At 51.2% G+C, this 13450-nt stretch overlaps 2 protein-coding genes and 2 non-coding genes across 4 annotated transcripts in view; 2 read left to right on the top strand and 2 right to left on the bottom strand.

Moving 5' to 3' along the window:
• The window catches only part of LOC122394305 (dynein axonemal heavy chain 5-like), an 87912-nt gene that overhangs the window by 55757 nt on the left and 18705 nt on the right, over positions 1 to 13450 (bottom strand). The window contains exons 25-38 of the mRNA XM_043391081.1: positions 12047 to 12219; positions 10658 to 10836; positions 7505 to 7692; positions 7042 to 7236; positions 6286 to 6424; positions 5759 to 5916; positions 4854 to 4972; positions 3901 to 4028; positions 3497 to 3693; positions 2976 to 3170; positions 2413 to 2624; positions 1823 to 1980; positions 791 to 933; positions 209 to 343 (exon numbers count right to left, since the gene is read on the bottom strand). Coding sequence (XP_043247016.1) covers positions 209 to 343; positions 791 to 933; positions 1823 to 1980; positions 2413 to 2624; positions 2976 to 3170; positions 3497 to 3693; positions 3901 to 4028; positions 4854 to 4972; positions 5759 to 5916; positions 6286 to 6424; positions 7042 to 7236; positions 7505 to 7692; positions 10658 to 10836; positions 12047 to 12219 — 2319 coding nt within the window. The remainder of the gene's footprint in view (positions 1 to 208; positions 344 to 790; positions 934 to 1822; positions 1981 to 2412; positions 2625 to 2975; positions 3171 to 3496; positions 3694 to 3900; positions 4029 to 4853; positions 4973 to 5758; positions 5917 to 6285; positions 6425 to 7041; positions 7237 to 7504; positions 7693 to 10657; positions 10837 to 12046; positions 12220 to 13450) is intronic.
• On the bottom strand, positions 5320 to 5390 carry Trnag-ccc. The gene has a single exon. It is a non-coding gene; the product is annotated as a tRNA-Gly (tRNA).
• Trnaq-cug lies at positions 8513 to 8584 on the top strand. Its single transcript has one exon. It is a non-coding gene; the product is annotated as a tRNA-Gln (tRNA).
• LOC122394317 (phospholipid scramblase 2-like) lies at positions 8892 to 10501 on the top strand. The gene is made up of 2 exons (XM_043391105.1): positions 8892 to 10100; positions 10324 to 10501. The coding sequence occupies exon 1, from the start codon at positions 9306 to 9308 to the stop codon at positions 9984 to 9986; it is 681 nt and encodes a 226-aa protein (XP_043247040.1). The 5' UTR covers positions 8892 to 9305; the 3' UTR covers positions 9987 to 10100; positions 10324 to 10501.

The following is a 13450-nucleotide window of genomic DNA, read 5'->3' as shown; positions in this document are numbered from 1 at the left end:
TAGGGTGCCTGCCCAGACCAATGTCTCCCCCTATATCCTATCATCCTTCCGGCTCTGAAATGGTCCCATTGGACCGAAAGGGCCTAACCCAACAAAACAAACAAACAAAATTGGGATCACGGTAGATAACGATTAGCTTCGGTACACTTCCAATGCGAATAAGACGTGTCATAGTTCGATAAAAGAGGTAGCGTATGGAAGCACCCACCTGGAAGTTGACGGGCAGAGTAGCGGAGGAAAAGTTCATACGCCGGCTGACACATTCGTCCGGGTTGGCGCGCTTCATGAACGCCTCGACCATAACTGTTTTGGCCGAGCCCGGCTCTCCGAGCAGCAAACAAGGCTGGCCAAAGGTAAATGCATACGGTGATAGACGAACCAGCAGATGTGATGTCACGTGGATACACTACACTAGCCGCGTGTGGAGTTATATGAAAACACTGACCAGGTGTGACGCCATTAAAAACACATCGGCACAATGGCGTAGCATGACATAAATCAATCAGATGTTGTGACGGAGTATGGCGAATGCAATAACCGGGCGAGATTGATATAATCAATGACACAAACGCCAGCTACACTGTCATAAAATACTTGCGTTGATATGATGTTCAATGACATGTAATGCGCGAGTTTAGTCATGTTCAATATACATCAGCCAGTAAAACAAGGAACATACATTATTCATTTGTGACTCCAATCATTAAAAAAAATCGTCACACTGCTTTCCAATCACTGCCCATCCGACCCCCTGCGTCGTCCCACCTACACGCATGTTCCATCCACTCACCTTTCCCTGGCCGGCGGCCAGCGACAGCAGGAACTCTGTCCGCACATTGTCCACGTTCGGGACGAGGATGGACGGAAAGTCGGGGGTGGAGCTCTCCGGGTAGACGTAGGCGGTGACCCGGCTGCGCCACGGCTGCCATGCTCCTGGCCGGCGGCGGATATACGCGGGGAGCAGGTTATAGAGACGGCAGAAGGGACCATGGAGATCTTATATACAGAGTACGAAGTAGCTGGACGGGAAGGCGAGCCTGTGAAGTGGGCAGGTGAGCCTGAGCCTGCCCGTCCACTTACTTCGCACTAACGTTTACGCAAACCCATTAAAGGGACTATCCCACCTTTAACATGGGGTTTGAGTTGAGATAGCCAAGTTTGCGGCGAGGTTCAGGAACCACTATCTATCTAGGTTGCAACCCCCGCGGCCTCTTGGTGTTGAAGAAATTCGTTCCCTTAATTTGAAAATGGGCCTTGTACAGGGCCCTATCTTCAACATGGAGCGACCGTTAGTGTGACGTCACCTCGTTTAGTCATTCTGATTTAAATGGGTTTGTTCGTTGAAAAATCGCTTAAAACTTGGTCTGAACTTTGTTGTGGTGCCTACAGAGTAAAAAGAATCAGCTTTATGACAGTAATGTGGCCTGGGGAAGGAGGTAATTTTGGGCTATGACGTCACATATTTGAAGGTTTGTGTTTGGAATATGGGAAGCCTAAGATGTTTAATGAAAAATAAATGCCAGAACCGTGTTCCTGGTCATCCATTCTATAAAGTCGGGCACAATTTAACTGGTTTTAACAACATTTTAGAAGGTGGGATAGTCCCTTTAAGTAAGCATAGTTATCACTTACATACAGATCTCTATGGAACGGACCACTAGCACTATATGGAACGCACATACCACCCAGTGGTAAACCGAGAACAGGTTCAAATAGCGTTTTCCGATTCGCCAAAAAGTACTACGTAGTGCCTACATAGACATCCTAAAAAAACATAATCCGGGTGATCCTAAATTAAGCGGTCCCAAGAGTCCCCACTCACCCGCGTCATCTATGAAGTAGTCGAAGATGGTCTCTCGCCGCTCAGGCTGAGGCAACTCCCAGTCGGGAAACTCGGCCCGCATCTGCTGCTCCAGCTTGGCCCTGTCGTCCGTCTCCAGAAACGCTCCGACCGACCACATCAGACAGAACGTGTAAACTCTGTGGGCGGGGTCACAGGGAGGGAGAGGCTCAGAATGAGTGAACAGGAACGCTCAGACCGACATCGGACAGAAAGTGCAGATATGTACACCCTGCCTGAGCGGAGAACGGACGGAGGGCTCGAAAGAGAGACGTGAACTTTACCGGACACCACTGTGGAGTTTCCGCCACGACATCGACACTCGAATACGAAGAGTCGCCTCAATGGGCCGCCACATTGCAAACATGAAATGGGAAATGATTAAAACAAAAATGTGCACTCCGGGGTCAAATAACGATGAATTATTATGAGGCTGTAGCAGAACTTTGCCTCGTTTAAACATCAATGTAAGATCCTACAGGAATACCATCCACAAAAGCAAATACATCGCAACGAAAATCAGTCGCATTACAAGACGAACTTTATCAAGTAGAAAGAAAACACTATTTGACCTTTGCAGGTAAGCCCTGAAGCGGGCGGTGTCCACGGCCGGGGCGGCGGTGGGGGCGGAGGCGGGGTCCACCGGCGGCGTCTCGCCCTCCTCGGCGGCGGCGGCAGCGGCGTCCGAATCGTCCGGGGCGGCGGCGGGGGCGGGGGCCGCCTCCCGCTCCTGCCACGCCTCCTCCGGCGACTCGGGCAGCATCGCCGTCAGCAGCGTCAGGATCTGAGGGAAACGGGCGTTAGAAAGGGTCTAGCGCCGGAAACTCGGTTATCAGAGGATCAAAATCTGAAGGGAAAAGGCGATAAAAGGGTCTAGAGCTGAGGATAGGCATTAGAGGTTCAAAAGCTGACGGGAACAAGCGTAAAAAGGAGGGAACCAAGAAAAAAAATTTGCTGGGTTCAGATTCACCCGATTGAAATATCAATACATTTTTCCACAGAATAAATTCAAAGCTTCTCTATTGAAACTAACTCGATGTTTTCCTAAATATCCGTAGCAAATATCTTCCGAGCCTATAACCTCATGAACAGTCCAAGACTCGACTTATATTAACGATGCTGACTTCTGGCACACCTGTGTGATGATGTTGACCTCGAGGACGGGCATCTTGAAGCGGAGGTTCTGTGTGCTCCAGACGTAGAGAGACGAGAAGCTGGCGTCAAACAGCTCCCGCAGCTCCTCCAGCCAGTCGGCCTTGGGGTCGGGCCGGGCACGCAGCCACGACGCCAGGATCGGCTTCCAGTCCAGACCAGAGGAGCTCATGTACACCTGAGGTGGCGACACCAGAAACTATTTTCAGCCGAATGCGAGATCATCCGGCATTTTAGAGAGCATAGCTTGAGCTTTCCCTAAATATCTTAGCAATTGCGTGGTGGCAGCTTTTATGCTGCCACTATGGCAGCTTTTTACACTCGAGTTTGAGTTACAGGACCATATTCAGCAATGAACGAAGGGAAAATAGCACCATCGCCATTCACCATTCCATTTTAGTAACGGCGCCAGTTTCTGCCGTCATGACCGGCAAGATCACTCTCACCAGTCACCACGCCATTTCGGGAGATAGTGGAGGGAGGAGGAAGGGGGACACTTCTCACCATTCCGTTTCGTGATACGGTGGCCGGCGAGGCGTTGTCAATGTCCTGCGGCTCGAAGATGACCTTGCAGGTGGCGGCCATGGGCAGCCGGTCGCCGTTGGCCAGTGTCAGCGTGCGGTTGTCGTCCAGCACAGAGTTGAGGTTCTCGATCCAGATCGGGTCCACCGGTCCGTCCAGCACCAGCCACGTGTACTCTCCTGTCCCGTGAGATTATCGATTGCAAAACGAACGAAAAATCAATAGCAAACTCAAATTGGATTACAGGATATCTATGCCATGTGTGCAATTGTATATAAAACTTTGCACAAATTAAGGAAGCCGACGAAATATTTAACAGCATATTCAAGGGAATGAAAAAAGTGTTATTCTCCACTGCGCCGGGCGTTTTGCCCGTGGTGCCGTACCTTTTTTGGCCTTCATGGTTTTGCGCCAGAGTGCGCTGAACACCCCGTCTGTCCAGTCGTTAGTGGCCACGTCCAGCCGGCCGAACATCTGGGCGGCCGTGATCGACTTGGGGTTCATCCGCATCTCCCTGACAGAGGACAGCCAGGTCGGAGGGCGGGGAGGGGGACGTAATTGTGAGACCACGGTATAATTCTTGATCGATTTAGTTCTCAGTCATTGAACACCATTATTAGGACCCACTCAGCACACCACAATAACACCAGCTGATCAGTGATCAGCACTCCACCATTGCACCGCTGTCCCCGTTCCCGACTCGCGAGTCCCAACCACCAACCCCGAGACCGTCTCGACCGTCACTGGAATCATATTCCGCCGTCGCACTATCGGCGCAATCCACACTCGCCGGCGTCGTATTTCGCTCGCCCCGTCACCTGACACCGTGCTCGCCTGAGGCGGTACTGGAGCTCTAGGCTAGCTCTCGGCGCCCCGGGCAGTGGCTGAGTGACCCCCTCTTCCCCCCCCCCCCCCCCCAGAGGGACAGTCGGAGGGGGAAGGTGGCGGGCGTCGCGCCGCTGATATCGCAGTTCGGTTTACGAGGCGTTCGTGCAAGCATCCCACGGGACGGACCGCGTCTCGCCTCTCGAGGAGATTGGCATTTGTGACGGGAAGGCAATCGAAACGGTGATTTTATACTGAGCCTAGGACAAGCGTGATGAGTTTTGCTCGGGATGCAGCTCTTCTACCTGCGTCGCAAAAAGGTGAGCTCACCGATTGTTGGTAGGTATAGCATGCATTGTAAAATCATTTGCCGGCAATTATGACGAAGTCTTTCACCAGATAACCTTATAACTTTACAACACACGTGTGACGTAGACTTGAAAAGTTCATGATGACACCTAATATTCTTGAAGCTTTAAGTATGTATGAATAGTATGAAATCGGCGCTTCTGACCTGTGCACGGCTCCGGTGGCGGTGAAGGCCTTCATAAGCACCTGGATGCAGCTGGTCTTGCCGGATCCGCTGGGACCCAGCGTCATGATGCCGTGACGCACCAGCTGCGTCTCGTACAGCTGCGGCACGGCATGGCACCCGGGTTATAACGCAGCCGATAATACCGGAACAGGATGGTGTTACAGGGGTTCGATGCATTTGAATGGAAAAAAGGGGTGGAGCCGCAATTACTGAATTAAAACGGCATACGGGGAATAACCAAGACACGAACGTACACTGAAGGACAAGTACAAAACAGTGGATCCAGAAAGTCATGTCGGGAATTGAGTATTGGACGGGAGGGGCATGCATCGATCTGCCGTGTAGTGACAATACAATGACGATGATGAGCTCCTCCATACAGATAGTGATGTATGGGCTCCTCGGCAGATCTAAGCAGGACGGGTTGAAGGGGTGAGAAAACCTGTGCGCCGCCCGGGAATCGAACCCGGGTCGCAAGAATGGGAATCTTGCATGATACCACTACACCAGCGGCGCTATGCTCAATGGCCCATGAGTTCTCATAACAATAAGAGTCAAGCTCACTATTTCAGTCTTTCTCTCATACTGTGCCCATTTTTATTTAATAGTCGCGATATTCAATAAATATAATATAATGACGAAATATCAACCAGCAAACTGTATTTCAGTGCCACTCTACCCCGCCCATCCAACAAAATGCCTACTCCTTGCCTGTAGCGCCACCTAGCTCACTTAGCGCTCGCCGCGACATCTACAATTATGTAAACTGATCCTCCGCTACGTTCCCGTACACAAATGCACAATCCAACAAGCACACAGACGCACATTGAAGTCATGATAGGCGTAGCTGGCGTCAGTCAGCCCAGCTCCATCATTCCCCTCACCTGGATGAGTTTGAGCGTCCAGGGCGGGTGCGCCACGAGTCCCTCGCGCGCTGTCTCGTTAGCGATGGCCGTCTCCAGGTCCGGGTAGCCGGCCTTCTCCAGCGCCATGTTCGGGAACAGGTCGTTGATGAGAGACAGAAACAGAGGCTCGTCCTCGTCTGAAGGCCGTGAGAGGTGGGAGAGATGTCGGCGGGTTCTGGGTGTGGGTGTGAGTGTTGGCATAACTCACTTCGGTTGGTCAGGTCACCTGAATTCAACATTGGCGATTGAATGGAAAAGTAAGCTGTGCATGAGCAATAGAGAAGATGTCTTATGCATGAAAAAGTGCAGCTAAAATAAGCAGGCAGTTACTTTACTAACTAAAAGGTAGCTCTCTTTTTACTCATATCTCACACCATTCCACTTCCACTAACTACTGACCAGCCGAAGTCGCACTGACCTAACAGACCAACAGACCGACGTCCGACACTGACCGAAATTGACCGACAAGACGTCATAATCGAACTGACCGCTCATACGACGCTTACCGATCAGTTTGGAGAGGTTCATATCACGCAGCACCCTCATAACGATCGTCGACTCGGAGTCCTTGGAGTTTTTCCGTTTGGCCGCTCCCAGCGTTCGCAGTACGGAGAGGATGTTACGCAAGCCGAAATCGTAATGCACCTGGGCACAGAGGCGTGCAATAGATAAAAAAAGAAGCAGAGTATCGCAAAACACCAATGACTAAATCATCCTATTCCTCACCATTCATTGCTAGTCTATCGATTGTGGTCGAGCTTACGGCATTAATTGTGGGTAATACCGTAGGCTTCATAGAATATGTATGTATAGTAGTGCACTGCATAGTATCCCGTTCAGCACCCATCACGGTATCAATTGAAAAGTGAAAACATTAGCCGTTTTCACGGCGGGCTATCCGGCGAATGCACCTGATTTGACCAAATCTGCACCTAATTTCTTTTACAGTAAACATCTTCATTTTATGAACTTATTTCAGTGTTTTAATCGATAATGCTCTCTGAAAATATGACAAAGCAGGCATATAAGGAATTAGTGCAACCCTAGCTGCTAGCTGCTAAGAGACACACTGAACCTGATTTGACCAAATCTGCACCTAATCTGTACCAGATGTGCACCAAATGTGTCCAGATGGCCGTCGTGAAAACGGCTATTATGTACTCGATCACATAACTCCCTCCCTCCCTCGGGCAACTAGACCCCATCGGCTGCATGAATTACCCCGCCGTCTCACCGCCCGCTCTCTCACTACATCGTCTCACCTGTTTGGTGAGCTGCTCCTCGCACAGTTTGTAGAGCGTGAAGAACTTCCTGGCCAGCGTGATGTTCTCCAGGAAGCCGCAGGAGGCCAGCTTGACGCGGATGATGATCTGCCGGTCGGGCACCATCATCGCCACGTTGCGGAACTGGATCTTGAGGTTTTCCGGCAGCTCCTGGCGGCCGGCGTAGCTGGGGTTCTGTGGAGATGAGTCAGAATATGTCACTGGTTACCCTGTGGGATGACAGAAGTCGATATAGCTGGGATTTTATGCGGTGAGGCAGACGCGAGGACCTCAGAAATCGGGGCGGCGTGTAAACTGATACAATGATGAACAGCTGGGACTCTGCATCAGCGGTGGACGGACGGGAGACGTTCATGGAAGGTGAGGTGCCAACACTCGTGGGACATAGTCAAGACACACACCACAGCTGAATAACTTTTCACAGTTGATGTTGCGAACATACCATGGTCAAGAAGATGCCGAACTCGTGGTTCATGGAGATCTCGTCGCCGTCGGTGAAGACAAAGTGTCTCTTGTGCTCCTTTTTGGCGTTGAGTATGACGGCCACCTGCTGGGCGGCCACAGACAGCACCGGCAGCTGGATCCGGTTAAACTCGTCGAAGCACCCCCACGAGCCGGACTGGCACAGACCTATCGGGGCAGAGGGGCAGAGGTGTCAGTCAGCGGCGCACAGCAGAAGTCTGAGCGTTCCATCGCCGTGTGAGCGCGACCCAGGCCTTAGCAGAACATACTGAGGAACGAATGAGGGATAACATGACACCAGCAGTGCATATATAATGATACCAAATCGCATACTAAGAAGCTTTTGTTTGTGTGTTTGTTTTGTTGGGTTAGACCTTTCATTCTGACAAGACCATTTCAGAGCCGGAAGGATGATAGGAATGAAGGGGAGACATTGGTCTGGGCACACACCGTAGAGAGTCGCCAGGGCTGAGCTCGTCCGAATGGACAGGCCGACCAGCCCCTCAAGTAGGTACTCTCTGCACCCCGGGCTACGGGTGCGCTCTTGGGAGCAGCAGTGCCGCTCCAAGGGAGCAGCCCGCATGAGATAAAGTTGCCTGTCCAGCCCAGAACGAGGGTTGCGGCGTGGAAGAGGATTTGAACATCCTGAGGATGGAAACGACGGAGGGGTGACTAAGAAGCCTTGCTAGTTTCTCAAGACTTGACTGCTGCCTGGGGCTCGGGTTCTTGCCACGATTTGACGTCGATAGTGCTGCCATCTGCGAGTTGTCGTACAAGGGCGACATCTACCCACAAAAGGTGCAACCAAAGCACCAGATCATAAAGAGGTGAAGCTCTCAAGAATATAAACAGGAATGCGCAGTTACAACAAATGTTCTTTAAGATAACGCAAAAAAATATATTCTAGAAATGCGATATCCATCAGGCATACATCAGTTACCTACAATCCAAGTTAGATTTGATGACCTCTAAAGACCCAACTGCCATCGGCCCCGTGGTGTAACGGTTAGCACTCAGGACTCTGAATCCTGCGATCCGAGTTCAAATCTCGGCGGGACCTCATCTTTTCACACGCTACTTTGTTCAGTCGTTCGTCTTTGGTTCTCGGGCACACGTCTTTATGTATTATCCTCATCACATGTCACGAAATAATAGGTTGCTACCAGTGAGAAAATCATGGCAGCGTAGCGGTAGCGTATAAATGTAGCTTCAAGCTTGTGATGTTCGTCAAGACTGGATCGACAATGATACCCGATAGTTTGCTTGGAAAGTTCGAAGTTAGAAGACCCGCTCGAAGAATAGCTGCATGCGTGCAGTACTAAAATTTAATTTGTTTATTGACCTAATTTGAAACATTTCACCGGACCGATTGGCCAATATTTCATCAAGGCAAAGCCAAGATCACCGGCCCACGACCATTGATCGTCATTGCCGTTGGTGATGCAGGTTGGAGCAGTGTTGGAGTTTCGCGTTGCATTTAGCGGCTCAGTATTGGCGAAATCGCCAATCGGTGCAGTGAATCTGTCAGATCGAAGTCAGCGAGTCAATAAAACCAAGTTAGTAAGTCAATGAGACCTAGACCAGATAGTATTAAATGACTCATTGAACCATTGGGAGAAATCCAGAAGATTCCCCGAAAACGAGGTCCCTCTGAAAGAAATCAGCAAGTGCCAAAGAACGGAGCCAGTGTAGCAGGACCGCGAGCAGAGCTGCTCGGAATCACTCGTAGTATTCGGACTCGGCCGGTCTTACAGCCCGGTGCGACAGAAGCCGTCGGCCCGATGTCGGCGGGGTTCGGCAGGCCGCCGGCCGCGCCGCCCGGCCTGGAGCCGCTGGTGCCGCTGGACCGTCTACTAGTGAAGCAGCAGCTGGAGCTCTGGGAGGCCGTCACCGGCTGGGAGACCAACAACCGCTACACGGTGCACACTGCCGAGGGCGTTGCGCCGCTGTTCCGCGCCGCCGAGCGGAGCAGCTGCTGGCTGCGCATGTGCTGCGGCCCGCTGCGCGCGCTGCAGCTGCTGGTGCTGGACGAACAGCGGCGCGAGGTGCTGCACCTGCGGCGGCCGCTGCGCTGCACCGGCTGCTGCAGTCCGTGCTGCATGCAGCGTCTGGAGGTGAGCGCCGCAGACGGCCGGCCGCTGGGCGCCGTCACAGAGCAGCGCGCCTGTCTGCGGCCGCACCTCACCCTCCACCGGCCGGGCGGCGAGCTGGCGCTGACCGTGCGCGGCCCCCGCTGCCCCCTGGCTCTCTGCCGGGACGTGAGGTTCACAGTGGAGTCGGCCGACGGCTCCCAGCAGGTGGGCACCATCACCAAACAGTGGGGCGGCCTGGCGCGCGAGCTGCTCACCGACGCCGACACGCTGGAGCTCACCTTCCCCGTCGGACTCGACGCCGAGCTGAAGGCGCTCCTGCTCGGCGCGCTGTTCCTCGTCGACTACATGTACTTCGAAAGCAACAAGTGATTGAATCACATGAATGTGAACTGGTGAAGGATGGATGCTGTTTCTCAGTTTCCATTTAAGTCTCCGTGTGGGAAAGAGGAGTGCTGATGGATGGTACTGGTGCCAGAAAGAGCTCCAAGTGATGATCATGGTACACTCGGGGGCAGATTAATGTTCCACCACTCCCTACCCATCGGGCTCCCATGGATCAGCAGTGGCTGCTGCCAGTGTTGCCTGCCCTCAGCACTGCTCAGCACTGCCTGTCAATGCCAGTGCTGCCAGTCCTGCCACTGACAGCAGCCAGTGCGGGAGCCATGGGAGCCCGATGGGTAGGGAGTGGTGGAACATCAATCTGCCCCCGAGTGTACCTACATGCCTCCGTAATCTCAGTACTTAAACATGTGTCAAACGCGCGGAATCCGTATTCCAACCGGGTATCCGCCCGGTTTCGCAGTGCCGCAGTCCTACGGACTACTTGGCCCGAGTACGTAGCTGATAACGGGTGACGTTTGAAATATTACCTCGTGTGGTTTCTCTGTCGGTGTTTTCTACGTGGTTCCTGTCTCTGACCGCACTCGTTTGACAAGACTCCACTCTTCGATTACGACTATCACAAAAAATAATAAAATAAATACAGCACGAAGACCAGAACTAACAACAAACGCCGGGCGTCGCGTTTGAGGACCACTCGCCTTTGTAGATGCGCCCCAGGCCGCGAAAGTCCATCTGATCGGAGCAGTTGAAGACGACCACGTACTTGCCGAGCGTCTTGCCCATATCCTTGACCGTCTCGGTCTTGCCGGTGCCGGCCGGGCCGTTCGGGCAGCCGCCCATGGACATGTGCAGCGCCTGAGCCAGGGTGATGTAGCACCTGGACAGGAGAGAGGGAGGGGGGGGGGGCGACAGTCAGTTGTTCGGTTAGACCGAGGCGATGATGGATCTGGCAGCTTTAACCCGCGCACCGACGGGGGGGGCGGATATCCGCCCCCCCCTGAGGTTTTTCGCGAATAGCGGGAAAACCGCGGCGCGTAGCGCCGCGAAATTTGGTATGACTATTCCCTTATCATTTTTACACATAGTGTGCAAGTTTAAAACTCCTACCTTTTAAGGTCAGGTCACCAGGTCACTTTGAATGACCCAACCTCAAGTCACTTTTTTGCAACTTTGTCACCGTGCCAGAGCTACAGTAGATGTCGGAGGCCTTTGAAAGTCGCAGGATGTTATTAGGTCATTAGTAGCTACAATTTGTATATCTCGGAATTTTGATATCGGTGACCTAAGGTCAGGTCAATTTCGCGACCTCCCCATTATAAGTCAATGGGGGAAAAATCAACTCCCTGTTTTTACCACTAAAACGGGTCGGAATGGCCCCATATACCATACATGACTTCATATACGATCAACCTTCACTACCTTGAGGTCTGTTTTGCTGTTGGGCAGCTGTGAGGTCATGTGACGTCATCAAAGGTCACCAAAGGTTTTTGGCCAATAACTCCGTACAGGAACAAGATACAGACGCGTGGATGGTCTCATTGTGTTCAGCTCGTCAAGACGCATCGAATGATATACATGATGACCTCGAGGTCACGTGACCTGAGGTCAACCTTTGACCTTGACCTTTCGAGGTCAACATATATATCATTCGATGTGGATTGACGAGAGGATCACGATGATGCCCTTAGTTTGTTCCTAACTTGACTAATTCGAAAGTTATTCGAGAAAAACTCTCTCCATATTTAGCGCCGCCATTTTGACTTTTTCGACCCCTGTGACGTCATCTTTGACCTGACCTGAAAATGACCTTAGTAAAAATTGTAGATCTTGACCGTGCGTATCCGATGCCGTTTACCGCTTGTCGCTATCTTGCTTCGTTCTCGAGATCTCAGGGGGGGGGCGGTCATCCGCCCCCCCCCGTCGGTACTAAGTTGGCGCAGACCCCCGTCGGTGCGCGGGTTAACGTACGTAAAAAGAGTGGATATGCTAGTGGGAGTTGACCAAAGAATCGTTAGACCTCAGCAGACGGGCCTTTGCAGCACCGAGACATAGTTAGGCATCACAGCTATAGTACATACGGTCCTCACCTGTCTGTAAGTGGCGTGATCACTAGTCGCTCCGTGCAGCCCAGAAACTCGTTCTGGTACACAAAGTGCACGTCGGTGATGGAGATCCTGGTCTGGTCCAGGTCGTCTTTGAAGTAGAACCGGCACTGCTTCAGCCACTCGAAGTCAGTGACTGCCTTCACCTGCAGTCGGCACTGTGTAGAAAGCGGGAGGTGTGGATGGAAGGCACCGTCAAAATTGGTGCAGCGAATGGATAAGGTTAATTCCTACCAGCATCATTAGCCACTGACCAGCAAAGTGACCAAAACTGCGTGGCGCGGCTGACTGTCACTGTGATTTATTTCCTCTTTTAAAGGGACCATCCCACCTTAACATTAGTTTTGAGTTGAGATAGCCAAGTTTGCGGCCAGGCTCAGAAACCACCATTTATCCTGGTCGCAACCCCCGCAGCTTTATGGTGTTCAAGAAATTTCTTCCCTTTACTTGCAGGGTGGGACCAGCTTAGTCCCTATCCCTATTAGTCCCTATTAGCGGTTTGTTGATGACGTCAGCAGTCATTTCAACGCCCGCCATTCCTTGAACCCGAGTTTTGCTGACCTTGAGCTCCCTTTTTTATCAACGTGAAATCCGTCGTCGGCGCTGAGAAAGCCAATTGCTTTTCATTTTAATTTGAATATTAGAAGATACCCACCACTGGAACTTGGACTGATATTATACCAAGGCCGAAGATGATCAAGCTGCCTGCTATATCTGGAGCTTGGTGTTCAACTTCAACATGGAATGAAAAACAAAATATCAAAGCAAACTGGATACCTATGGTATTGGTACTGCAAGTTTAAGTCCAAAGAAATTTGAAGAGCTGACAATTGACATTAATTCTTTTCCCGCAAGGTTTCCATAGGAGATCACACCATGAAGAAATATTTTTGATGTTAACAGTTGAAAGGGGATTGATCTTCCAGTTTTGACGAAAGACGCTGCTGACTGTCTTTGGAAAAGGATGTCGGCATGAGGTGCAATTGTGCTTGTGAAGTGGTTATAACTGGTCTTTTCACAGTGTTAAATTAAATGTGCCATTGCAGCCAAGTGTGTTATCATGTAAGGTAAAATCAAAACTACAATGTTGGTTTTACGAGCATTGAGAAGGCTGGTAGGTAACACCTGCCTGTGCTCGTAAATCATGCTGCCAAAGTATTCTAAATTAATTTTATCATACACTTTTGTTGTCCAGAATGGTTGCACTATTGTTTGGTATCATATTATTCCATGTACATATGGTAGTGTTAAGTCCGACCAACATGTTACCAGATTTGAAGCTGTTACGTTACCTAAGTACCTACCTGTTTTTTTTTACTGGCGTGGTGAATGTCACCTGGATTTTGTTTTGAGGTGCAGACCTAGTAACTCTGACTACATGGGTTTGAA

This window comes from Amphibalanus amphitrite, unplaced genomic scaffold, assembly GCF_019059575.1.
Source record: "Amphibalanus amphitrite isolate SeventyFive unplaced genomic scaffold, NRLGWU_Aamphi_draft 000584F_arrow, whole genome shotgun sequence".
Taxonomy (NCBI): Eukaryota; Metazoa; Arthropoda; class Thecostraca; order Balanomorpha; family Balanidae; genus Amphibalanus; species Amphibalanus amphitrite.
Note: the sequence above shows the minus strand (reverse complement) of the source record. Positions and strands in the feature narration are given on the sequence as shown.